This window comes from Oryzias latipes, chromosome 22 (assembly GCF_053564925.1).
Source record: "Oryzias latipes strain Hd-rR chromosome 22, Olatipes_Hd-rR_3.1".
Classification (NCBI taxonomy): domain Eukaryota; kingdom Metazoa; phylum Chordata; class Actinopteri; order Beloniformes; family Adrianichthyidae; genus Oryzias; species Oryzias latipes.
Window position 1 is genome coordinate 21,925,817 of NC_136258.1, and position 26,172 is coordinate 21,951,988.

At 40.3% G+C, this 26,172-nt stretch overlaps 3 protein-coding genes across 7 annotated transcripts; 2 read left to right on the forward strand and 1 right to left on the reverse strand.

Annotated features, from left to right (window-relative positions):
- The first annotated feature begins 574 nt into the window (after positions 1–574).
- On the forward strand, positions 575–7,034 carry d2hgdh (D-2-hydroxyglutarate dehydrogenase). Of its 4 annotated transcripts, none has more exons than XR_013653214.1 (11): positions 575–731; positions 1,138–1,501; positions 1,598–1,655; positions 2,215–2,354; positions 2,427–2,620; positions 2,814–2,982; positions 3,072–3,215; positions 3,290–3,432; positions 4,952–5,125; positions 5,209–5,367; positions 6,788–7,034. XR_013653214.1 is itself a non-coding variant. In XM_078940948.1 (11 exons), exons 1-11 carry the CDS (start codon positions 723–725, stop codon positions 6,796–6,798), a joined length of 1,557 nt encoding a protein of 518 aa, XP_078797074.1. In that variant the 5' UTR covers positions 575–722; the 3' UTR covers positions 6,799–7,034. The 4 variants fall into 4 exon arrangements, 2 of the variants coding, with proteins under 2 accessions (XP_078797074.1, XP_023807251.1); XM_078940948.1 differs by having other exon boundaries at positions 4,960–5,125; XR_002872611.2 differs by lacking the exon at positions 6,788–7,034 and having other exon boundaries at positions 5,209–5,953.
- On the reverse strand, positions 5,846–16,436 carry acvr1l (activin A receptor, type 1 like). 2 transcript variants are annotated; one of them, XM_023951485.2, is made up of 10 exons: positions 16,258–16,436; positions 15,584–15,666; positions 14,424–14,678; positions 14,119–14,330; positions 12,200–12,299; positions 11,543–11,689; positions 11,086–11,361; positions 9,931–10,128; positions 9,474–9,604; positions 5,846–6,874 (listed from the first exon to the last, which is right to left on the reverse strand). In XM_023951485.2, the coding sequence occupies exons 2-10, from the start codon at positions 15,654–15,656 to the stop codon at positions 6,743–6,745; spliced, it is 1,524 nt and encodes a 507-aa protein (XP_023807253.1). In that variant the 5' UTR covers positions 15,657–15,666; positions 16,258–16,436; the 3' UTR covers positions 5,846–6,742. The 2 variants fall into 2 exon arrangements, with proteins under 2 accessions (XP_023807253.1, XP_078797075.1); XM_078940949.1 differs by lacking the exon at positions 16,258–16,436 and adding an exon at positions 16,080–16,148.
- On the forward strand, positions 15,660–25,220 carry otomp (otolith matrix protein). Its single transcript, XM_004082212.5, has 10 exons — positions 15,660–15,685; positions 18,336–18,549; positions 18,714–18,850; positions 20,086–20,188; positions 20,410–20,595; positions 21,520–21,694; positions 22,411–22,478; positions 23,203–23,387; positions 23,594–23,765; positions 23,911–25,220. Exons 2-10 carry the CDS (start codon positions 18,459–18,461, stop codon positions 23,919–23,921), a joined length of 1,128 nt encoding a protein of 375 aa, XP_004082260.1. The 5' UTR covers positions 15,660–15,685; positions 18,336–18,458; the 3' UTR covers positions 23,922–25,220.
- Positions 25,221–26,172: the final 952 nt, after the last annotated feature.

Genomic DNA, 26,172 nt, shown 5'->3' on the forward strand with positions numbered 1-26,172 from the left:
GAAGTATTCATTCTGAAAATTTAGTCAATCAACAGTAATACATAACACTTGGTTTTCATTGGATAAATGTAGACCTTATGTTATACACAAAATTTGAGGAAAAAATGCAGACAGGCTTGGCATGTGGACTGTACCTGTGGGTCCTACATTAATAGAACCCACAGGTAGGTATGGCATAGCATGTGTTGTTCAAAGGGAACGTGGCAATTTACGGAAGAAAATGGAACTGACAAAAAAAGTTTAACTTTTGATACAAAGATGTACTAAGAATTCAGACCAAAGTAATTTTTTACTATTTTTAATAGATATATAATTATGGTAAATAATAGTAGTAAGCCAATTGAATTAGTTTTAAACAATACTTTTGTCAGATCTGATAAAATAAAACCATGCTACATTCTTAATCAATTATACTACGACAACTCCGTCATGCAATCTCGTTAATAATTGTGATTTTTTTTAATCGTAAAATGAAGGTGTGGGGGTCACATCCCACTTGCCCGAATGCTTCGTTTCTATTGGTCAAAATTCAAGAAGCTTATTCATTGGTCCAGTTCTTTCCTAAATGTCCTTCGTTTTAATAGTTCCGGCTATTGATTCGAACGAATAAGGTTCCGCCTTTAAATTATAAGGCTGTCCTTGAACTTTGCTACAAACGTCGTAACATTACTTGACACAGACAGCAGAGGAAATTCAAGAAAGAAATGTGCACAGTCAAGTGAATGTTTGTGGTGAGTAAAATAAACAAAAGTTTGTAAATGCATCGGGAAGCAATGGACCGAACCAGCTACGCTCAGGCAAGCGGTTTAGACTATCGAATATTTGGGTTAATATAAACACAACGAAGTTTCGTTTTCAGTTGTCATTAAGTATTTTAAGTTATGAGTTGATTGCTCACTACAAAAAACAAACTGTTTTCATGAAGCAACTAGCAAGGCATTCTTGTGAAACTACGGTGGCCGGGAGGTTGAAAACAAACGTTCCAGAAATAACATGTTTTTAAGCTGTCAACGCTGTTTAGTGGGTTATTTGAAGAATACCCGAGTAACTAGTCAATTAATTAGGAAATAAATGCTTTTACTCGTTTGACTTTTCAATCAAAACGTAAAATAATATTACATTTTTTTCTTCCCCTAGCAACTTTCTCACACCTCATTTGCGATGGTGGGAATTTTCCAGAGGTCCTTAAGGCTGAGGACACCCCTGACACAATTGTCCTTCCACAACTCTACCTCACCCACAGACATATTGTCATCCTTAGTCCTCCGGGGTCGATTATTTCCCATCTGCAGCCCCTCTGTATTTTTCTCCTTCCGTCGCACACTGCATACTAGCAATGATGGGCCCAAGTCGCTGTCAGACACTCCACCACCGAGACGACCCTTCTGCAGGGTTACACAGGAGGATTTGACCTTTTTTAGAACGCTTCTTCCTGGCAGAGCCATCACTGACCCAGACCTGTTGGAATCCAGTAATGTCGACTGGCTCAAGTCTGTGAAAGGTGGATGGAAACGAAAGCAGTTTTCATATTTCACACACATGTCACCCGCTAAGTGTTATGGTATTCAGCTGCTTTGTCTTTCTATATCCTTTGCAGGTTCCAGTGAAGTTTTGCTGAGACCTCAGACAACAGAGGAAGTGTCTCAAATTCTGAGGTAATTTAAAAACCATAAACCTTAAAGCAGCAAGCGGCGTTGTGGAGCCTGCAGGTGCTACTCGCCCTCGCCGCCCCCTCATTGGCTGAGCAGCTGCTACATGAACGTCATTCTCCTCGTCTTCCCCTGCCAGCCTGCTCAGAGCTGCTCGTGATAAATTTATGGGGGAAAAAACCAACCCATTTTCTGAAATGGTGGCTTTTCTGTTGGTTTAATCTCCACAGCAACCGTTTTAATTACAGTTTTTGATTTCCTTGGCAACTGTGGTTTTTGTAAACAACGCCACATTTCTATATAGTCAAAATAGTCATGTCGTATTTTATATAGTTTCGTTCAGCCTGCGCAAATGATTCACGTATACAATTTTCGCAATTACCTGGTAAAAAATGTGTGATCAACAGGGGAACGGCACTTTAGGAAGCTCGCCGCGCTTTTGGATATGTGGCAGGGACAAAAGTTTTGCTGAAAGGCACAGTAGGAAAGAAGAATTGCAAAAGCAGTCCAGGTGTGCTGCAGGACATAAATAAAAGGGACATTATTTTTATTTTTTTACATGTAGATATTGTAACAGTCGCAACCTGGCGGTGAACCCTCAAGGGGGTAATACTGGCTTGGTTGGCGGGAGTGTTCCAGTTCACGATGAGATCGTCCTCTCCACCGCCCTAATGAACAACATACTCCGCTTTGATGACGTCTCTGGTAAGATTCGACGTTTTACTGTTTCTTAAAGGTTTAGAATGGATTGACCCTGTTTGTGTTTTATTTTTTTAGGTATTTTAACGTGTCAGTCAGGTTGCATCTTGGAGAATTTGTCTCTCTACCTGGAGGAGAGGGGCCACATCATGCCTCTGGATCTTGGTGCAAAAGGGAGCTGCCAGATCGGAGGCAATGTGGCGACTAACGCAGGTGGGCTGCGGCTGCTCCGTTACGGCTCCTTACACGGGACTGTACTCGGTCTGGAAGTGGTAAGGGACGCACATTTTTCATATTCACAAACGGTTTTTAAAGTTGATATGATTCACGCATAAAATGTTCACAATTACCCGGTAAAAGTGTGTGATCAACACATATTTGGACACAGGCAGATGTGATTCTCTGAAAACTGCTTGGACGAGTGATGGCGCCTAGTGAAGTAAAGTTGGTCTTTCGTGTGTGCAGGTGCTGGCCAATGGACAGGTGCTGGACTGCTTGTCCACGCTGCGGAAAGATAACACGGGATATGACCTCAAACAGCTGTTCATTGGGTCAGAGGGCACTTTGGGGGTGATCACTGCAGTGTCCATCCTTTGCCCACAAAAACCCAAATCTGTTAATGTGGTCTTCTTGGGTAACTTTTCTCCTTGTGTCTGATGTCAGGGGAAAAACTTTGTGTGGTTCAGTTTGGGAGATTTTTTTTTTTTTGTCACCCTCCTCCAGGCTGTGAGACCTTTGAGCAGCTGCTGAAGACATTTCAGCTGAGCAGAAGCATGCTGGGAGAAATTCTGTCTGCCTTTGAGTTCTTGGACAGCGAATGTTTGAATCTGCTCAGAACACACCTGAAGCTACAGAATCCCATCTCTGGTGCACACTCACACATTCACATTTAGGATTATTATAGCAGATAATTCAAGCACCAACTCATTTGTGTTTTGTAGATTGTCCGTTTTACATCGTCATAGAAACTCAGGGATCCGACTCGAACCACGATGAGGAGAAACTCCACAACTTCCTGGAAGAAGCCATGAAGTCTTCGTTAGTTGTGGATGGGACCGTGGCCACAGAGGAGGCAAAAATAAAGGTACCTAATGTTCATTTGCATCTCTATTAGTGTTTGGGTAGAAAACAGAAGCTGTGTTTCCATTACACACAGGCGCAAATCGTTATAGAGATTCTAGAAATTTTGAAAAAAAACACAATTTTGCAATTAAATTGTTTCCAATAAATCTTAAATGCAAATAAACACAAACCAACATCATAAGTCATTTAAAAACATGGAGACGGACGTGAACAATGATTTACAGCAGATCCATTCAAATTTCTGCTGCTGCTCTAGCCTTCATCATCATCATCCATCAAAGGAGACGTCGACGTCTTATTCAAAGCAGAGCGGCAAGCTCCTTAAAACATGGGAGCAGTTATGGATGAAGCTGAACAAGCCTGAGTGAACATCCGTTAATGTTTTAGATGATCTGCTTCAGCACCAAAATGACTCTGGTATACAATGAATGGACACGGTTTTATGAAATTCAATGCATTTGAATTTCTGGATCCAACAATTCTGCATAAGACGCTTACTTTGATGGGCTGTGTGATGCTGTGGGACCTCTTGTGGCGCCCGCTCTGCAGTGCCCAACGCAGCCACGTCCTCACAAGAAGTGCATTGCCATCATAATTTATCTCACTTATTTCATTGGGAAAAACGTGTTTCAATTGAAGTTTTGCGAAATATTTCAATTTCGATTCGCCTCGAAAACCATCTCCAAGCGCAAAAACTCTTTTTTTGTTGCGTTTCCATTAGGACAATTTATCATCGCAAATCCAATTTGTGCAATTTTTTTAGTCAGCTGGAGGTGCTCAACACTTGTGCTATCTTAGATAACCCCACCCTTGCCTTGACGTGTTCTCCCTACCATGACAAAGGTGGATAAAGGTGGAAAGATTTTATGTAATCCATGGACACCAGTGAAGATCACAAATCATTGAAGAAAAAGGTTCAGAGCACTGTCTAGTGGGTCTAGATGACCCAACTCCCAATGTTAAAGTGCCTAGGATAGCACAAGGGTTACAGGAAGGCTTAAAGACCCACTCCAATTAAAAATAGTATTTTTGGTGTTTTTAATATGTTCTTGTAACATTTTTCTCATGATGGAGGGCATAGATAAAAAGTATCTCTTTATTCAAATAGTTGTGAATCAGGGGCCAATAATATCACTTTTGTTGGGTAGAATTAGGCTGGGTGGGTTCAAGGCTCCCTGCGCTGCTCCGTTCTGAAGCATCCTCTTGGAGAAGACCAGATCCGCGGACGTCTTTGTTTTTGTCTGAGCTGGCATCTGGCTCCAAACCGAACGCCCGGATAGTTCCAACATCATCATTTTTGTTGCATTGCTATTGTTAGAGGGGAGGTGAAATTCACAAGCCTCTACTGCTCTGCAGCAACAATGTCCTAGAAAACGACAGTTTTTTAAAAATTGTAGCTAAAAACTGCATTATCATAAATAGAGACCACTAGAAACGCTTTGAAAATAGATCAAAAGATGATCACCGTGGGGTTTTCCCTTTTTCTTGGTGAATTTTTGAACGTTTTCTTTTGGTTTGAGCTTTTCAGGCTTTGTGGTCGATGCGCGAACGCATCACAGAGGCTCTCACACACGACGGCTTCACCTACAAGTACGACATTTCTCTTCCGGTGGAGCGGATCTACCAGCTGGTGACGGACATGCGGCAGCACCTGGGGGAGCGCGCCAAAAGCGTGGTGGGATATGGCCACGTAGGTAAGAAGCTCCATTGACAAGTAGGTGACATTTCCCCGAAAGTTGCATCTCTCTCTCACCTTCCAAGCCACTCACTTCTGCAGGTGATGGCAACCTTCACCTGAACATCACCTCTCCTGCCAAGAACCCCGCTCTGCTGGCGGCCATTGAGCCTTTCGTCTACGAATGGACAGCCAAGTTCCAGGGCAGCATTAGTGCAGAACATGGACTGGGTCTGAAGAAAAGGAACTATATCTATTACAGTAAGTCGAGCCAAGCTGTGGCACTGATGGGGACCATAAAGGCCATTTTGGACCCGAACGGCATCCTCAACCCATACAAGACTTTACCAGATAATCTGAGGTGACCGTGCAGCAATGTTACAGGAAATAGTTAGAAACAGAATCCGCTAGACAAAAGGCTCAAAAAACATTGTTTGTGGTCATTTTTGAATTTTCAGGAGGTAAAAATGACTTAAATGTTGCATTTTCAGGCTTTAAAATAAGAAAAATTACAATTGTGCAACATTTAAATCCTTTTACAGCAAATAATGCTGTGAAATGTTGCAATATTGTAGTTTCCTGAAATTATTTTTGATTGACATGTTTGTAAACCAGGAGCGAGTCTTCATGATTTAGTTTTCCAGATCTGTGATGTTCTGAAAAATGATAACAGGAAGTGGTCGACAGCAGTAAAAGTTGAAATGTAGAGTAAAATCTGTCTGTAGGCTAATCATTACACTGCAGTTAATGTTTTATTACATATAAAAAAACATTTTTTTCCCCACCAAAACAAAGCAAAAGCACTTTTAGTGCTGAAACCAGTCTTCAATAAAAGTTTCAACATCAAGTTGTTTTGATTTTCTCTTTAGGCAACTTAAAGAATGTGGCAGAACTGGAAAGATCCAGCATGCTACATGTTTGTTTTTAGCACAAACACGTCTGTCCCGATTCCTTTCTGCACGTGTCGAACATGCGTCGAACGTGTCGACGCACCGGATATGTTCATACTTTCAAGTTCAGCTGCAGACAAGTTCATACTTAAAGTGTGCTATTTCTACACAAACCAGCTTTAAAAATGTGCCTGTAGTGTTTTTTTTCCCTCCAAGTTTCTTTCCAGTAAATAAATTCCTACTTGAGTTCATCTTTACGTTTACAGTCCAGTCCTCCAGATCCTCAGTAGTGTGGCAACAGTGAAGATTCAACACATAAATATTCTGGTGTTTTGATAAAAAAAAACAACAAAAAACTATATTTAAAACCCCACAGTTGATTTGATTGGCTCTTTTCCTTTTGTAACAGCGATTTCCTGGCACGTGAAGCTAAATGATTGTCTGTCAGCAGCGCTCTGCTGGAGATCTGGATGTTATGTTTGGGTTGAAGAAAGGCCAAAGATTGAAAAGAGTCTGACGTGGGCGTTCAAGTGTCGTTAGGTGAAAAACAAAACGGCGTCCGTTTCCGAACAGTAAACGCTTCAGATGAAGGGGAACTGATGGACGTCTGAACATCTTCAAGTCAAACAGAGGGAGGTGGGTGGAAGGCATCCACAAGAGGATAAAAACAGAGTGGAGCCGCTTCAGAGCTCCGCCTTCCCGGTCAGCCTTTCTTCTCGCTGGACGCCGCACCTGAGGCTCCTCCCTTACGACTCCTTGCCCTTCTCAAGAGAGCTTTGAATCTTGTCCAGGGTCTTCTTGATGCGGAGTGCTGTAAGTCTAGCAGAGGGGTTCTGGTACCAGCACTCCTTCATCAGCTTCACCAGAGCCGAGAGAGTCTGAGGACGACAAGACGCCGAGCTGAACAAGTCTGAGTGAACATCCGCTAACGTTTTAGATGATCTGCTTCAGCACCAGAATGACTGGGATTCAACAAATGGACAAAGTTTTATTAAATTCAATGCATTTGAATTTCTAATTTGGAGCCTAAATCAGAAATTGTAGTAAAGATTTGATTTTATTTTGGAGGGGGGGGGGGGTGTCACTGGAGGAAGTGACAGCTGTGTGCAGGAAGGACCTCCTGAGTCGGTGCTGCAGATCTGAGCCAACCTCAGACTGGAGACACTGTTGTTGAGCTACGGGAGATGAAAGTCCGACTGTTTTTAACATGTTCTTGTAGTATTTTCCACATGATGGGGTGTATATATATAAAAAAGATTCAAATTACATTTGGGAATTCATAAATCTAAAAAGAACAATATTTATTAGGTTTTTACTTCAGCAAATGAATTCTGTTAAAAACAAACGTGTTTGAATTGGAATAAAACCACTAGATAATCCCGTTTTTTGGAGATTAGGGAATTCAGATTCAGTCATTTCATATCAAACCCAGATGGTGATGACCACATGAGAATCAGGCTTCAAATCGGTTCAGTACAAACCACTTCCAGACTATTTGTTGCTCTCTAAATGGAGGTTTATTAAAGCCGTCCTTGCAGCTGTACACTGATGAAACCCGCCTGGTTCCGGGGAATTAATTCAATTTCAATTCAATTTTATTTGTATAGCTCAAATTCACAACAACAGTTGTCTCAATGGGCTTCAGGGGTTGACATAGCCCAGAAATTTGCACTGGCCCACAGGGCCAGTAGGTTTTGAAAGTTACTGGCCCTGCCTGAAAGTTACTGGCCCGACACTGCACACAGCTCCGCAGGTGCTTGCAACTTTAGGGGGGTCCGGGGGCATGCCCCCCCGGAAAATTTTAATATGGGGAAATTTGGTGCATTCTGGTGACATCTAGCACTTATTTATACACTTTTCAATGACTGAAAATAGAGCATATCAAACTTAAATCTGCTCTAGTCTGTTTCAGATGTTTTGAAGAGAGCACTGCAGTGAAGTAGGTAACACTAGTTCAGAAGTTTTCATGGTGCCCAGGGCTCCAGACTAACTTTTTTCACTAGGAGCACAGTGGCCCCCAACTGAAAATTTTAGGGGCACAACCAGAAAATTTAGGGGCGCATACCGTAAATCAACATGCTAACCAAATCTACTAATTTCCACTGTATTACTATTAATAAATACTTTAATAATAGATGCAAAAATTACAATGTGCCGTTTGAAATTCAGTGTCACATTTTATTCTGCACTTTTGAAAATGCAACAAGGTAAACTGACAAAAGCATCGCTGTCACGATACAACGATACAAGCGGCGTTGTATCGGAGATTTTATTTTTAGGCCATATCGCCCAGCACTACTTTAGTTACTTAATTAAATTAAATAATTGTAAAATTAAATTACTGAGATCATTCAGCTAACTAGAAATACTTACTGCTTACAGTGTTGTAAAGAAAAAGAAAATTAAGTAGTTTGACATTATACTCCATTTGACTCTGAGATTCAGGTATTTGGAGTTGCCTTTGATTCTTTAACATTCAGCTTAAAGCTTAGTGCATACAGTTTCATCTTCAATGCATTCATTATATATCTTGCTGTCCATAGTACTAATTCCACCCATTACTCCATCTAACATATTCCTATCTATTCCTGCCATGTCTTCCACATCTCTGACATGCTTCAGTGTCTCTTCAGTGACGGTGTCGGATTTATGATCATCGTGGTGAAAAACCACCAGGGGGCGCTGATATGTGTCAGTTTAAATATATCTGCATAAAATGTCATAATAACCCACTGGCTTGTTCCTTCGTTGTTGCTGTTTAACATTGTTTAGTATTGAATTGTTACATTCAATAAAGTTTGAAAAGAAAAGTAGAGTGAGCGCGTGCCGCGTGGTGCTCGGCAGCGACAGCCGCGCGCGCAGGCGGGAGAGGAGGAGAAGAGTGATAAAAGGTTTCCCATAGAAACCCTTGAAGTCTGAACACAGCACTAGCAGAAAAAGTGAATTATAAAGACGAGGTAAATCTACACGTTTTCGCAAAATATACTTTATTGAAAAAGGTGAAAAATGTATTAACTGTTAGATATTTTAGTGGCCCGAGCGGACAAGTAAAAAATAAAGTCTTGTGGTCCGTACTGCTTGAAAAACAGGACCGGGCCAGCGGACAAATGGCTATGTCGAGCCCTGGGCTTCGTACCGGTAACTGTACGGTAAACATCCAATCAAAAAGGATCATAAATGCAAAGAATTCAATAGGATAATACTAAACTTTAAACTAAAATGGCATCCCTGCCCTTAATCCCTCCTTCGCGGTGAAGAAAAACGGATCTGTGGATTTGGACGGGATACCCCTGAACCCACTTTAGAGGACGGTATGTGTAAACTCTTCAGGACAGAAAAATTAGTTTGGTGCCATTTAAGTTATTTTCCAAATCATGTATTTAAAGTTTTTTTTCTTATACTACAAATATTTTGGCAGTGTTGTAGAATTAGATTTGACCTTGTTCTTGTGGAGCGCAGCGGCACGTTTGCACTTACAGGATCTGAGAACCAGCGGTTGGGAATAAAGGGTCTCTGCTGCTCCACACACACCACCTTCTTCATGTCCTCGAAGCTCGGATCGTTTGGCACCTGATCGTAAAACGGAGGTTTGTACTCTTCTACAATACCTGAAAACGGAAGTAGGAGGTGAAATATGAAAGCAAACACTAGACAGAAGAAATCTGTCTGCATATGCGCCTGACAAACTTGGTCCATGTACTATGTTAATGTCTTAGCTTGAAGAAAGAATTAAAAAATCACAAAATAAAGTCATAAATATGGCAAAGAGACAACCATTTAGCCAAAATCTCTTAAAAAGGCTGTAAAGGTTATGGTATTCACTTTCTACCTCCATAATAATCCCTTGATTTACACTTTAAGGTGATTTTACCCGTTTACCCAGACTAAAATAAAAGTCCTCTTTCCCGTTCAGTGCACAGCTCAGGACACTCACCGTTACTGTACGTGCGGCGGGCTATCTCCCACAGCACCAGTCCGAAGGCCCATATGTCGACTCTCTTGTAGGCATCGAAGCAGTCGGTCTGAATGCTGTCATCCAGCACCTCGGGTGCCATGTAGCGCTTGGTGCCAACCTTGGGGTTGCTGCCCACATCCAGCAGGTTGTCTGCTTGAGTGTGGGTCACAGCCAGCCCTGCATCACGCCGTTACGTAAAAAGCTGTTTTAGGGCGCTGAGGCTTTCCAACGCTACGAATACATTACAATTCTGATTCACCGTGATTTGATTAAACAGCCTATTTTTTTTGCTCAAAAACCAAATTTGTTTGGTAAATAAAATTGCTTTAAGATAATTAACTCAAAAGTAAAAGTTTTATTAGTAAAATGATAAATTATTGGATTAAAAACAAATAAAACTGGTGTTTGTTTTTTGGAAATAAATACAAAAAAATAGAAAATCAATAAATCTATTGAATGAATTAACAGAAGATTTTCTCAGTGGCCAACAGGGTTTAGATTTTATTCATTTTTTTAACCCTTACAAAATAGTAGTAAAACACCAATGATGGCTTTAATCCCTTGATACCTACTGATGAAAATATCCATCAAACCATTTTGGCTCTAAAAACACAATAATTGGATCTAATTGAAAGCAAAAACATTAGTAAAAAAACATTTATATATACACACACACACACACACACACATATATATGCCATCAATGGGGGTTAAATTGATTTCTCAAGTCAAAATTAAACTTTTTTTTTCATACTTGTACTGCAGTAGTACATTAAGATGACACTATACAATGAAAAACAAAGATAAATACACAAAACCTATTTTGCTAAATCTAAAAAAGCCACCCTGGGCCTTGTTTACTAAGATAGAAATGCTTTTTTTTATCTATTTAAAGACATTTTATAGGTCATTTATTTAAACAGATGTTTGTAGAACAAATGCAGCTGCAGTTTGAACTATTTTTGATCTAAAAAGAGAACCTTTAACCACAACTTTAGGCAATCTTACACCTGATTTTAGGCCACTCGATTCTCTGTATCGGGGTTTTGATCAGGCTGTATTAATGCATTTGCCGGAGTGCACAAACCAAACAACACACTGATGAAGAGTAAACATTGAAGAGTAAACGCTGACCTAAGTCTGCGATGCAGCAGCGCAGCTCCTTCGTCACCAGGATGTTTTTGCTCTTCAGGTCTCTGTGTGCGATGGCGGCTTTTCCCTCCGTGCCGATGATCTCTGTGTGCAGGTGCACCAGCCCGCAGGCCACAGACGCCGCCATGGCCAGGCCCTCCGACGTCTCAACCGCGACTCGCTGCAGGTAGTCGTACAGCGAGCCGTTTTCATGGTAGTGGGTGATCAGCCACAGCTGGGTGCTGGAGTTACGAGAAGTCATGTCCGACGCCATGAACTCTGGGAGGAGGTGAAAAGCAAGCACTTAAAACTTTTCTGCATCGCGTCATAGATTCCCTCTGCTCCCTTTAAGGAACTTCACTGGGAACCAAGAAAGATAAAAAGTAATAAAAATGTTTGATATTCCCTCCCTCACAACAATTTGGTTTGATTACATTCCTTCCCGATCTTCCAGACTCACCAAGTATGTTTTCATGCCTCAGCAGCACGGTGCTGTAGATTTCAGTTTCTCTGAACCAAGACTTTTCATCTCTGGAGGAGAAGATTTTCACCGCCACGTTCTCGCCCTGCCACTGGCCTCGCCACACCTCTCCATACCGGCCCTTACCTGGAGGGGAAAAACAAATTCATGACTGCATGGATTGTAGGAGGACTTGAATCTATATTTTAAAACGTTCCAGTTGAATTTCTAAAAAGAAGTTTAAAATGTACGTGAATGCTCTTTGTTTGACAAAGTGAAATATTTTAAGATAGCTGCTTTGGCAGCTTTTGAGAAGAGTGTTCACTCTGGGACTGTGGGTTTAAATCCACAGTCAGGTCAAACCAAATGTCCTGCAAATGGGATCTGTATCAAGTGGCAGGGGTGTGGACTTCTGAACAGCTCACTCCTTATTGCCGCGAGTTGCCATAGAAATGATGACTCAGACCAACACGGACCAATCGCCGCTTACTGACGACGTCTGGCCCCAACATGGCGGTTTCCGTATTGCGACAGAATTGACTGAATTTTGTTGGAACCAGAAGAAAGCTATTTTTCTATTGGTGACATCACACTCACTCGGTCCAGTCCTCTTATACAGTCCATAGTTCTTTAGAATGACCTCTGTGATGCACTTACCCACACACTCCAGCAGACTTGTCTGTCTGGCTACAGTCCTCTGGACCAGGAAGGGAAGGCCTGACCCGCTCCCTGATGTGCACGACTGATCCAAGAGGTCCTAAAACACAAGAAGACCTGATCTTAGCAGCAATAATCTGGAAGATAGATTAGAAAAATATAGAAAGAAAACTTGCTATTGTGCATTTGTATCATAAAAAATATACCTGCATTAGATATATTTCTTCTTTACCCTGTAAGTAAGCTTGACCTAACCTAAAACGCTTCTAAATGAACAATTACTTTTACTTCCAAATCAAGGCATGTGTTTTAGGGCTGCAGCTATCGATTGTTTTTGTAATCGATTAATCTAGCACTCAATCGATCGATTAATCGAGTAATCGGATAAAACGATTTGTGTGTGTTTTTGAACAACCAAAACAAATAATGCATAACAAAAATGATGTGGTTGTAAAATGAACAACCATTTGATTTTAAAGATCCGCTCTGATGCAAATGTTACTTTTGGTGTTTTTAAGCTGGTCTTGAGAAGTGGCAGAGCTAGAATATTTTGTATGGGGGGGGCAGAAGACTTTGAAAGGGTGGCACAACACCAAAATGAAAGGCCATTAAAAATAAAAGAATCAGAAAAAACATATTTGATCATTATCATTGTTTATATTTCGTGTAAAAATAATGCTTTTGTTATTTTTGCAATGCTTAAAGAAGCCTCGCGGTCCGCCGAAAGGCGAGCTACCGCCTGTCCCAGCCCCTGCCTCTCGGCGCCCCCTCGATGCTCTTAGCTGAGTGTCCCGCGGGGTCCGAAGCGTTTACTTTGAAAAAATTAGAGTGTTCAAAGCAGGCCCGGTCGCCTGAATACCGCAGCTACGGGCTCTCGCCGCCCGCCGAGGCGGCCCGCGCTGGTCGACACGGAGGGGGCGCGGAGCGGCTGACACCGCCACTCGCTCGCTGCTGGCGGCACGCGCGAGTCCCGCCCGCGCCTAAGGCGTCGGGGTTCCAGCGGTCGCGCAGATGTCTTCTGTTCAGATGCTGAATCATGGAAGATGTGCTGTTGTGGTATGCCAGCTCTATTTTGCAGTAGAGATACTGCACCTTGTTTTTTTCTTTATTAAGTGTGTAATGATCCCACACTTTAGACAATTTCTGCCGTTATTTATAGATCTATTCCGTGTGAATAAACGGTCCGTGTGACACAATCAAATCCCTGCGCCGCGCGTATAGTGCGCGGCGCAGGGATTTAACGAGGCTTCGAGGCAGAGTTTTTGCTTCGAGGAATTTTTGTAATCGAGTAACTCGAGGAATCGTTTCAGCCCCAATGTGTTTTTCAAAAAGCAACAAAGGTGCGATATACCCTTGGAGTCAAGATTCACTTGGAGCTGCACAGCAGCTGAAGCTGAAAGCTTCAAGTTGATGCTTAAGATTCCACTGGATGCAGCACAGATCTCCAGAAAGGCTCTAAAAATAAAAGCCTCATCTATTTCTGACAAGCTCAGACAAGCTCAGAGGAGCTGATGAGCTGGAACACAGTAATAAACTAACCAGAGACCCAGTGATGAATAACAAATGATGAAATATTCCAAAAACACTATGCTCGATAAAGCAGCCTTTTATAACAGCACCACTTGTTCTGCTCCTTTTAGAATCTCTTTCTGAGTTTCTCCAGCAAAGTTCTTCGGGTTGTGAATTTCGGGTGGTTATTAAGAAATTGTTGCCGTTTGGTTTGGGCATTTATCTTGAGGCATCACCAATGCAACAAACATATTGTGTCCAAGAAAAAGAAAAATTATCTTTTTTTTTTTTTTTAAAGGTTGGTTTACCTAAAAAAATGTGAAAAATTCACAAAAAAGCTTGAAAGGAAAGTTCAACAAAAAGCATTTACTACATGGTGCTGCACCCACCGCCATCTCTTTCACCCTTACCGCTAAAGTGCTGTTCCCCACGTTGGAGGAGATGAGGCCGTCTATGGCTCCCTGCTCGGGATCAAACTCCTGCAGCCTCTGCAGTCGGCCGTGGTGGAGCCTCCTGCAGGCCAGCACCGACACCACAGACAGCAGAACCAGAACCACCACAGGGCCCAGTACAAAGAGCGCAAACATCTCCACGCGGTATCGTACTGGCTGACCTTCTGGGGCTGCAGGAGAAAAGAGGAGCCATGAAACAGGTTATCCAGGAAATCTTCTTGCTTATTCAGAGATTTGAGGCGAACTTTGAACTTCTGTATGACCTGATGGCAGGAGAGACTTCAGTGAGCTCACGGTGGTGTTGCCGTTACATTTGTCCTGGGCACAGCAGAGGATGGCTTGCTTGACAGATGGAGGTGTGGAGCAGTGGAGGCGGATTTTATTCGGCCCATTTAAACAGCCGCGCTCAAACACATCTCCATCACTCAGGACGATAACAGAGGAGAAGCACTGAGAGCCGTGGCACTCTGTGGCCTGGAGGCATTTTGGGCCTTCACAAAGACACACCAGATGTACATCTGCAAGGGGAAGAATGAAAATCCACAACACAAAATGAGACTCAAGTAATCCCTGAATGCATCTAAGACCAAAAGTGTTAAGAATGCATTTCTAAATGTTGCAAAACCTAAATCTTGAAGAAAGAAAAAAAGTCCCTTTGGGAAAGCCTGATGCTACTATAAAGTCTGCAGAAAAAGTTTGAGATCAGTTGTTTAACTAGACTTAAAAAAGAAAAACTCTCTAACGACTGTATGCCAACATTGATTTTTGAGGTATTTCACTCAATTTACTCAAACATTAACGCTTAATTGTTTTCCCAGAGGCTCTAAAACGTATGTAACTAAACTGGTGAAAACAGTATATAAATATCATGATGATCAAGAAAAATGTTATTTGTAACTCCATCTGACACTGACTAGGTTTCTTTAAATGATTGTGCAAGAATATACTTAGAGTCCCACTCTGATCATCTTTTCAGAATGGAGCAGAGCAGGAAGTTTGAGAGTTGCCAATGTCAGTCCTAAAGTTTTTCAAACAGCATTTTTTTTTCATCTGCTTCGGATTCGCAATAATTAAACTGGTGTAAACATGACAAGCAGAGGAAAAATCTGGCATTATAAAAAATATAATGATCAGTTAAGCTGTTATTTGCAACGAAAACAACATCTGACAGTGATTAGATTTATTTACATGAAAGTACTTAGAATATATTTCGATAAAACTACCCATTAAAGATTATTTTAGAAAAATATAACCAGTTTTCATTGATAACTTATTTATATAAATGTAACACCTGGTATGCATTTAAACCAAAATAAAAGATTATTAAGACACACAAAACATAAAGCTGGCAGCAAGAGGTGGGAAGTTGCACACATTATTTAGGTTAGTGTGATGGAAATGCAGTAAATTAACTGAACAATACCTGAGCCTTCAGCAAATGCTCGCAGAGCCTGCAGAAAGAGCAGTAGGAGGACGTGAACGCAGCACAGTCCCATGTTCAGTGCTCTGAAGAGGAAACAGGGAGGTCAGACCAGTGCACTGCTGAAAATTGATAATCATATTTACCTAATCTGTTTCATGACGGCCGTGTCTATGATTAAGAAGAAATGCTGGAACACTTGGCCATCGTTTGCTTCTTGCCTCTCATTCATTTCAGTGATCCCGTATGTATGGAGCTCACAAATTGTTGATCCGGCTTCAAGTGTTAATTATTACAGAATTCCCACCAGGTTTTGCTTCATTTTAAGACACATAAATATATAACTTTAACCGAGAAGATTGGGGTAATGCAGCATTTCCACAGCAGGCTAACACACACACCCGATGATCTATGGCTAAAAACACAAAATCCGGTAGCAAGCTCTTTAAGGTAAAATGCTAAATCTTTAACTAACGTATGCGTTGTAATCTACAATAACCTGGAGTCTGGTTATTTGTCGAGGCGCCAGGCCGTACACAGGCTCTTTTACTGTCCGTTTGGACCCGCCTTAGCGGCGCCAGTCGGACAGGCAGCTGCCCGTTAGCCCTGGCAGCTAAGCTAATAGTCCTAAACAAAGCGCAGCCCAGGAGCAGTTGACAAAAACACCCACAACCTACCTGGCACACTAAAAACACACTCTAACTCATTCCGCGATGGTTCTGTGCACGCGCGTCAGGCGTAGAAATAAGCAAATGTAGATATTTGTGGAGCAAGAGCCGAAAACACTAGGGAGCCGCCAAGCCCCTGGATGTTTTACTATACATGCTAACTGTGACGTCATCAAAATATTATCATTGAGGTGCATTGTGGGGCGGCAGAGTCCTCCAGTAGGTAAAGTATAAGGTGAAAAACAACGATATGAACCTGACCAAAAATACTTGAACAAAATAGCAAAAAACAAAAAATCTGGAAAAGTGTAAAACGCTTTAAGCATACTTTAAATTCATTTCTTTAAATAAAATAGAAATATATTTTCTTTGAAGGTTTTTTGTTTAGATATTTGGTGTAATGGCCATCTTCTTTTTAAATGTAAAGTATATAAAAAAAATCAACAAATCCAATGCATAATATATATTTTTAATTAAAGGTCTTACTCCACTAGTGTGTGTAGCCTCCCTTTGGCAAAATGCAGCATAAGTGCACTACAACTATAGGCTCCTCAGTCTGTACTATAAGTGAGGCAGTATAATTAAAGTTAGATTTTAATTAAAAGTGTATTAAAGTTTACTTTTTTATACTTAAAAAGAATTTACAATGTAAACTTAAAATTTTTCAATTTAGCCTGAAGAAGTGTTTAGTTCACATACTTCACCACACATACAGTACATGGCTTATAGTATACTTGCTACACTTGTAGTTCTACTAGTATGTTTAATGGAATAAACTTTAAAAGTGCTACTTTTTGCTAGGTGCTTTGTTGTTGCACACTGAAAAGGCTTTATGGGGCCAGTTTTTGACTTTGTCTTTTTCTTTGTCGTTTATGGGTACATTCACTTTAATATTAGTTTTTTTTTCTCTCGAACTGATAAAATGAAATAAAATAAAAACATGAAAAAGGACACTATGCAAAGTTCGAAAAACGGCTTTGGATGAACTACTTATCAAGTCCAAGTCCCGTTTTTCAATTCAGTCCAAATTTAAATTTAGACAAACAATATTTTTAAAGAATTACAAGAAATAAGCACATATACTGAAAAAAATTAATTATATTCTAGAAGAGAAGGGAGAATTACAAAACATACTACATTATTCTTTTGGAGCAGAATCCAACATTTTTTTTCTCTCGTATCTTCTTAGTTTTCCAATGTTCTGTGTCTGCAACAATGTTTCTATGAAAAACTTTTCAATTATTATAATTACAAGAATCTCAGTAATCTAAATTTACTGGATCTGAATATGTTCTCATGTACTTTATTTAAAAGATTAAATCTTATAAGCCTTTTTTTTAAAATCCCCATGAAATCAACTACATTTGAGAATATAATGGCTAATTTAAAATCTATGTGCAGGTTTTTCACAATTTCATGATCTTTTTATATATTATTGAGAGATTTATTGGTTGATTGTGTGATTGCACAAGGTCAAATCTATTTTTTAAATTTTGTACAATTTGGGGCTCCATACATATTGAGCATCTCTGTAAATTTAGTTGTGTTTTACTGCAAGATGTAACACATAAAATTGTGCTTTTCTCAGTTGACAAAATGATTGTGTGATTTTTTTTTCAGAATCAGTGACTTCTGGGGAAAAGTGTCTGGGAGTTTTTATGTCTGGAGCTTTGAAAAAACGTACAATTGTATCCAGTAACTGTTTTGTACGCCTTCTGCTGGGTCTCTGAGACACAAACAATAACCATTGCTGTTTGTTCTTGCTTATGTGGGGCTTTAGCCTCCAGTGAGTCGGAGCAGGACCCAGCCAGTATCTGTTGTCCAGGAACACCACTCCGGCACAGAGGTGCATTGTCCACAGCTTTTTTAATTAAAAACCCCTAGTCCACACTCTGCGCCAGGTGATCCGAGCCGCTTCAAGCTCACATGTATCTACCCCAATCCGCTCCACGGGGTTTAAGTCTCAGTGGATAATTGAATGGGGAAACATTATACAGCGATCATGGGATGGAGGAAGGATTATCTAATGAGGGCTTTGACTTAAGAGTAATGTGAATAATGGGATTTTTTCTCTCTTCTCTCTACAGTCTCTCCTCAGTTATGAGGTTGTGAAAGAGGGAGGTGGGGATGAATTCCTCTTGTTCCTGATCTCTGCTAAATTACAGAATCAGTCAGAATCAGTTGCAAGCAGGTTTCCAATCAGAGTCGACATGGCACTTGCAGAGAGAGGACTCAAGGTGATTTTTCTGCTTTTTCTGCCTCTGCTGAGCACCAGCTGTGCCACCACTAAAAAATCTACAGGTATTCCAATTTAAAACCTCTGAAGATTTAGATCTGTGTAAACACTTTAGCTGCATTTCTGTCTAAAAATATATTTTTATTTGTTTTAAAACTTTTTTTTTCTAAATCATTGTAGCCAAATAGCATAAATGTTTTCATTTGTTGTTGTTTTGTCTGCTGTGCAGTCTCCTGGTGTGTGGTGTCAGATGCTGAAGAGCAGAAGTGTCTGGATTTGGCCGGCAATGCTACGGCCAAAAATGTGAAAGGAACACTGGAGTGTGTCCGTGGGCTGAACGCTAGAGACTGCATGAACAAGATCAAGGTAGGCCCTGGACATGGAAGAGTAGATGACGAACCAGCCTGCAGCAACATGAAACACTCTTTCACTGAGAATACCACATGACATTAACATATTCAATATACAACATAAGCACACACGTGTTCATGACTTGAAAGGAGAAGTCAGAAAAATAACATTTTTTTATCATTATTTTATTACTGCCCCTATCACATCTTAGAGAAGAAGATTTTTTTATTTATTTTTAATAGAAGTTCTGGCCACATAAACAATTTCTTGTAGACAAAACAAAAAGAGACTAAAAGGTTGACAAATACAGTTCCTTTTACTTTGCTTTTGCATGACTTGAGCTTTTATAACCCATGATGATGGCAAATCTTAATGGAGCTAAAAGGGAAAAATACAATCTTTTCATGTTTCATGTAATCAATGTTCTTTTGTGCTCTAGTCTCTTGTTTTAAATAAATAAATTCTTAAAATGAAATGAAAATGTAAATACTAAGGTCTTTTAAAAACCTGTTTCCAATCTTAACATTATCTCTTACCTTACAAAATGCTTTTCTATTTTAAACCAAAACTTTTTCCTTTTATGATTAACCAGTGCTTTTGACAGAAATGCAGAAGTGCAAGCTAATACAAAAAAGCAGTTAAAGTTTAAATGAATAGATTTTTTGAGTAAGCAGAGGCTGCCACTTCTGGGATGTCAGCCGAAAGAAAGTGCCATAGGCATCTTTTATCAGTTTAGGAGGAATAACACAGGAATTAAACCAGATAAACAAAGACCATGGATGTTGGTTGACATGATTATGTTTGTGGAGAAAACAGTTTCATGATTAAAATAACATTAAACTAAAAATAAATGTTTAAATCTTGTTAAAAATTGAAAGTAAGTACATTTTTATACAGGGACATTGTGCAATGACACATTGACCTTGAAGCACAAAAATCATACCTGGAGTCTCTAAACGTTCTGCAGGAAAAACAAATTATTCTAGACATGCAAAATAACATTTTAATTAAATATTTAAGAAATTAACATTTAATACAATGAGTACAACCTTTTATTAAACATAAAAAAAACTTTTTTTTTTTATTTAAATGCAACATTGTCCAAAAGGTTTATGTAGCTATAAATGTGTTTTTCTTGCTTGATTTTCATGAAAGGAACAAATAAATAAATGAAATGAAATGAAAATTAAATTCTGTCTGATGTCTGCAGCAGTTTCATCCTTCATCAACTGTGAATTTGTTCTTCTCAGAATGGAACAGCAGATGCAGCCTCCATGTTTGCCGATGACATCTATGCGGCGGGTTTCTGCCATGGTCTGGACCTGGCAGCAGGAGAGTCCTACAATCGAGTGGGCACGTTTGGCTTCATGCAGGAGCCATTAAGCACTTACTTCATTTAACACTTGTGCTATCTTGTGGGGTCCAGATGACCCCACTTCCAACGTTAACCTGCCTCCAAGTTAATGTTGGAAGTGGGGTCATCTGGACCCCACAAGATAGCACAAGGGATAAGAAGCCCAAAAAAATCCAATCCAGGTGTGGCTCGTACCAAATTTATTCCACTCCCCCCCCAGATGGCATTAACTACTATGTGGTGGCGATGGCCCGCCGCTCCTCCTCAGACCTGTCCTTGCTGGAAATGCACGAGCGCAGCTCCTGTCACCCCGGCATGCGCACCACTGTGGGCTGGACCGTTCCAATCGGCTACTTGGTCAACACATCCCAAATCAGTGTGGGGGAGCAGTGCAACTTCCCCAAAGGTAAGGCCAAGCGTGGCAGGTGAGTGTTGGCGTTTGGAAGACATCTGAGCGGTCCGGTGGGAAAAGCAGTGAGGTGGAAGTTCAAAGGCAGGCAAGAGGATGAAACAACTCAAAGATATAGGGGTGTAACAATTCATTTTAACAATAACTCGATACATATCATAGGTTGTTGTTGAAAATACGATTCTTAGTCATTCCATCAGTGTGACTCAAGATATAAGTCCCCGGGTGCTCAACAGTGCAGGTGAAGATTTCCAGATTCCTTGTATTTCTTGTGAAATACAACAAACAAGTAAACAAGAATTCATGGCAAATCCATTCACATTTTAGTTCAAAGATCAGCCCACTGTTGTTCTTCCACATTAAAATAATATAAACTGAACATAATTAGAACATTCTATCACACCGTATGGTCACACGTCTTTGCAAACTTCTAAGTGTTTCAGTAATAATGATGGCTTCATCATGTTTTGCAGCCATCACACGCCTGTTGTCTGCTGTGATGCACATGATCATTTTCACGCTATAATAAACCAACCGTGCCTCAAATTCAAATGGTATTTTCCAAATACAGATAATAATCAATTTATTCATTTTGAAACAATTTTATAATGGTATAGGTCAATTCGATCTACAACTTATCTCAGACAGATTGATTTGTTTGGATTGTAGGAACATAATCGATTAAGTCGGTAATTAGTTCCACCCCTAGAAAGTTAGTTTTTAAAATTGTGATTTTGGAATTTTTCTTCATATTATTACCAAACTAATGAAATTCCTCCTTTTTTTGAATGTCACAGTGAAACAAATAAATGTATTCGAACCCACAAGAGATTAAAACCTGCTAGAATGGGCCTAAAAGCATTCCCCTTTAGTCTCTCCTTCAACTCTGACAGGCTGCTTGCTTTCTATATCTGTTACCAGCGGTGGGGAACTTCTTTGGTTACAGCTGCGTGCCCGGTGTTAGGGATCCTCAGCACGATCCCAGTGGAATCAACCCAAAGAACCTTTGTGAGGCCTGCATAGGAGACGAGAACGACAGACACATCTGTGCCAACAATCACAGAGAGAGGCATTATGGAGAGGCGGGGGCGCTGAGGTACAGCACTGACACCAATGACACCCAGAGAGCGGGTATTTGATACGTCCACTGGCTCCGCCTTCACACAGGATGAACTTCACCATAACCATTTAGACTCAACATCTCAGAACTTTAATAAAAATGTGTTTACTTTAGGCAGTTGAGATTTTTCTAAAAATTTATTAATACTTTGACAATTAAAAAAAATCCTCGAAAAGTTTTTGTCATTTAAAATGTAAATTGTCTTTTTTTTTTGGCTAGAAAAACCAATTCAAACTGTACAGACATTTGGAGGAATTTGAAATGAGGTTTTTTAGTGTCATTTCATGTCAACTTGGGTTTTTTTCTTCTAAATATTCAAATAGTGATTTTGTTTCAGTTAAAAATTTAATAAACTTAAAAAAATGTCTTTTGTCATTTAATTTCAGAAAAGTGTCACAAAGTAGTCTTTTTGGTATTATTTTAAATCTGTTTTCATCTTTTTTGTTAGTTTAGTTTTTTTTTTCAGCACAGCTCTTCCCTTTTCTTCATTTTTTAATAAACAGTGTTATAGTGTTGCTGGGAAGCAGATACAGATTGCACATATGCAAATTTTGAAAAAAATGTGTTTGCTGCATACAAGCAATAGGAAAATATTTTTGTACCTTAAAGAATTCATGAAAAGAAAATTTTTCAAGATGTTTTTATATGTTGATGCATTAACTTATTAATGTTGTGTGTGTCTTTTCTTCCAGATGTGTTGCTGAAAACCTCGGGGATGTTGCTTTTGTTAAACACAATACTGTCTTCGACAACTTAGATGGTCAGTGTTCAAATTCACCCACATTTTAGAGACTGAAGTGGTGAAATCCTAAGGTGCAATTCTGTTTTTGGACACAAGATGTCAGGGTTATCTGGTGGTTGTTTCTTTTACTTTAACATCACCAAAAGCTAAACTAAAATAAAAAGGACAGATAGTGCTGGAATAATACTTTTAGGTTCAAAAGAGTACAATAAAAAAACAATATGACAAAAACAGATTAAGACTGGAAAGAAAGAAAGCTATGCAGGATGACATTTTTGTCCATTTAGTCTTTTAAATCTGTGTTGCCTTGTCTGCTTTGGGCAATATCCATTATTAATGGTGATCATTATCGCTGCCATGCTACACAGATTCTGCTGCAGCAGCTGAGAAAGACAAGTTTGATGCCAGATCAACAGACAGAGCAGCTGCTTGACGAAGTGTGCTCTGTCTTAAGGTTTCAAAATGTTCAGATCAATTAAGCAAGGTGAAGAAAACAAGAGGCAGAAATCCATACGATCCCCAAAAAAACATTTTTTTGTCCTTCCATTACTTTATTTGTTTTTACGGCAGCGTTAGAAATTAAATGGTTGCTTGATTATGGTCTAAATATACAGTTATTGACCTGTGTCATTGTCAAAAGATGGATGAGTGCACACTATCACAACACTCAGGAGAAATAACTATAAGAAAAAACTCAACCCTGCACCTCTTTCTTCAAAGTCAGTGTGACACTTATGTTCAGGTAAGAACCAGGAGTCCTGGGCTCTCGATCTGGAGGTGGAGGACCTCAAGCTGCTGTGTCCAGATGGAACCGAGGCGGCTCTGAATGAGTATGAGCAATGCCACCTGGCAGCGGTCCCAGCCAACGCCGTTGTGGTGCGCGTGGAGGATAAGTGCCGCGTCTGGAAATACCTGGAGCGTTTGCAGGTGGGTTTGGACTTCAATTGCTGTGTGTGTTCAGGAGGTATCGATCCATCCACGGCTGTGTCAGCTGAAAACTGTCATCCTATTTTGAAAGTGTGTGGGATGCGAGGAGGAGTTCAGTGCTTCTGCTCAGAGGGCAGATGCAAGCACTCCCATGCAGACGTCCATGCATGCACTAAGTGCTGTCATGGTGCATCCTTCTCCTGCAGAATGTGTTTGGCAATGCCGCGGAGGGCTTCAGCTTGTTCAGCTCAGCAGACTACGGCCAAGCGGATCTGCTCTTCAGCGATGCCACCCACCACCTGCTGAGAGTTCTAGGAAGCTACACCTCCTGGCTGGGCCCCACTTATACCACCATGCTGCAAGCCTTCGAGTGTGAGGGTAAGAGTGATGATGTTTGTGAAAATGTGTGGATTTGATGATGAAGAGTGGGCGGCTAAGTGGCTGGAGGATTGTTTCTGCTTGGTGTGTGCGAGCGCATCCACTGCAGCTGCTCTCATTACTGCGCTTTTTTCCCCACCAACAGGCTTCTGCTGATGGAGGAGGCGGAAGACATGCAGCCCATCAACCTCCACCTCATCCTGCCGTCTCTTTCCTCCACTCCTGCCTTCCCTCCCTGCCATCTGCGCCTCACTGTCCTCCTTTATTTGCGTTCTCTTTCCACCCTGCATTCTGCCACCCAGGCCTCTATCATTGCAGCCTCCCGCTAACTTAGATTGTCCTCTAACTTGCTGACTGGCAGGGCAGGACAATGCAATGAGGGGCTAATCAGCGATTAAAATGTCCATGAAATTGAACTCTATATTTTCATGAAAAGACACTGGGAAAGAGGGGTAGAAACTTAAAAGTAATGCATGACAGTAGAGTAGAAATGCAAGTTAATTTCTTTTTATGGTTCTAGCGCTTCTGGCAGATTAAATCTCTTTCTAAAAGAGCTGGCTTTTGAACCTCCTTCATTCATCCTCAAAAATGAAATAACCCGCACAAAATAAGTCCTGTTAATTGTTCCTGCCCTGTATGTTTGTAAGGAAATGGCATCCTGCTTAAGCTTCCACACCAACCCTCACCCCTCCTTCCAACAGGGTCCGTCTCTGGCACTGAACAACCTGGTGCTATTAAGTTTAAGCATAGGAGTCTCAGTTACTGTACGTGCATTTATGTGTGTGTGTGTAAATAAGTGCACATGCTTTCCCACAGCCTTCATTGCCATAATTGGCAGTCGGCATGTTATGCTGTTAACGTGCAGCAGAGGAAAACTGTGTGTGTGTGTTCAGTTATGTGTCAGTATGTGCGGATTGCCACTTTCCCATGGCTTGTTCGGCTCTCTGTTTTGGATCACTGCTTTCCCCTCGTCTGTTGTGTTGGACCGAACGTTGCCACTTCAGTGTAACACTATATGTTCAGGAGAAAAAGGCCACTGTGACTCAGCGCTGCCTGCAGTGGTCCCAGAGCGAGTCTTTAGAACAAACTTTCATTTCGTCTTAACAGAAGAAAAACATTGTTGTTGACGTTTTCTGTGGTTGCGGTGCAGTAACTGTGTTTTTCACCTCACGGTCAACACTTTTCTGAGCTCAGACAAGCTGAAAAGCTGGATGAAGTTCTCCTCACTGAGTTGTGATTTTTTTTTTATGTTGTAAAAGAAAATCAACAGCTGTCACAGCAGACAGAGTTGTGAGCATTTGCAGGACTTGAGAGCAAAACCTAAATACTTCTGTCAGTTTGCAACACTGGTACAGCTTGGTGTAAATAGATGTTACTGCCTTAATGTGTAGAGCTGCAAACCTTCTCTTTTTCAATCTATGAAAAGAATGACAATAAAATGATGATATTCTCCTCCGCTTGAGTTGACCTCTAATCAGCTTGATACAGTTAAATGGCATCTGTGTCATCTCACTCTGCTGCTGCTTGGAGTGCACATGTGCACAGAGCAGTCACTTTGGTGCCAAAAAATATGTATAAAGAGAAACAGGAAAAGGGAAAAAATAGAGGTCAAGCACACAAAGACCTTCATTCAGACACCCTGGAGCTCACTCAGGAAATCACCTCCCAGGTGGACAGGTAAGTCAGAGAAGTTCAATCAACGTAGGTGGTCCCCATATGGAAAAAAGACCTTCACTCAGGATTGACCCCATGTCTCTTATTGCACAATTCATTTCCAACATAAAGCCTTTAGGAAAAAGACATTCAAAAGGAAATGGATTGAAGACAATTAAGCAACACAACAGCTAACATTTGTCTTTCAGCTACTTGTTTTTGTTGTATTCTCCAATTAAAAATCAAACACGAAACTGCCTCATACATACCGAGATTATATAGACTTTAAGAGAGGGTATAAAGGGAACATTTAATAAATATACTGCAAAAATAACCCCTTGAAATAAGTCAAATTATTTTAAAATTGGAAAAAGAAACAAAAAATGACCAAGAATTCTTGATTTGAGGAAAAATTCATGTCCCTGAGACACATTCTCTCAAACTAATATTATTTTTGTAATAAAAAACTTTCTTGATAAGATTATTTTTCTTGCAAGTCAGAAATTAAGATGTTTTTTCAAAGTTCTTTTTTACTTTAAGGTTTGTTTTTTTTGCAGTGTAACAGTAAAATAGGTTTAAAAGGAAACATCTAAATTAAATTTACCTTATGAAAAATTCCAGGTTTAGTTAATTCAATATAGACATTTTTCTAAAAATGTGTCAATAGGTGTGGTAATAGTGAGTGTAAGCTTCGACAAATGTAAATAAGAGATGCAAGTTGAAACTGATATAGATTTATGCATTTAATTTAATG

Excerpts from the sequence above, each read along its gene's own strand:
- d2hgdh (XM_023951483.2), top strand. Across the intron at positions 1,502-1,597 it reads CTGGCTCAAGTCTGTGAAAG|GTTCCAGTGAAGTTTTGCTG; the intron begins GTGGATGGAAAC and ends TATCCTTTGCAG. Across the intron at positions 3,216-3,289 it reads GCTACAGAATCCCATCTCTG|ATTGTCCGTTTTACATCGTC; the intron begins GTGCACACTCAC and ends TGTGTTTTGTAG.
- acvr1l (XM_023951485.2), bottom strand. The coding sequence starts at position 15,656 with ATGGGACTGTGCTGCGTTCACGTCCTCCTACTGCTCTTTCTGCAGGCT. Across the intron at positions 12,300-14,118 it reads TGGGGAACAGCACTTTAGCG|GACCTCTTGGATCAGTCGTG; the intron begins GTAAGGGTGAAA and ends CTTGTGTTTTAG. Across the intron at positions 6,875-9,473 it reads ACCGCTGGTTCTCAGATCCT|ACTCTCTCGGCTCTGGTGAA; the intron begins GTAAGTGCAAAC and ends TGTCGTCCTCAG.
- otomp (XM_004082212.5), top strand. The coding sequence starts at position 18,459 with ATGGCACTTGCAGAGAGAGGACTCAAGGTGATTTTTCTGCTTTTTCTG. Across the intron at positions 18,550-18,713 it reads CACCACTAAAAAATCTACAG|TCTCCTGGTGTGTGGTGTCA; the intron begins GTATTCCAATTT and ends TCTGCTGTGCAG. Across the intron at positions 20,596-21,519 it reads GCAGTGCAACTTCCCCAAAG|CGGTGGGGAACTTCTTTGGT; the intron begins GTAAGGCCAAGC and ends ATCTGTTACCAG.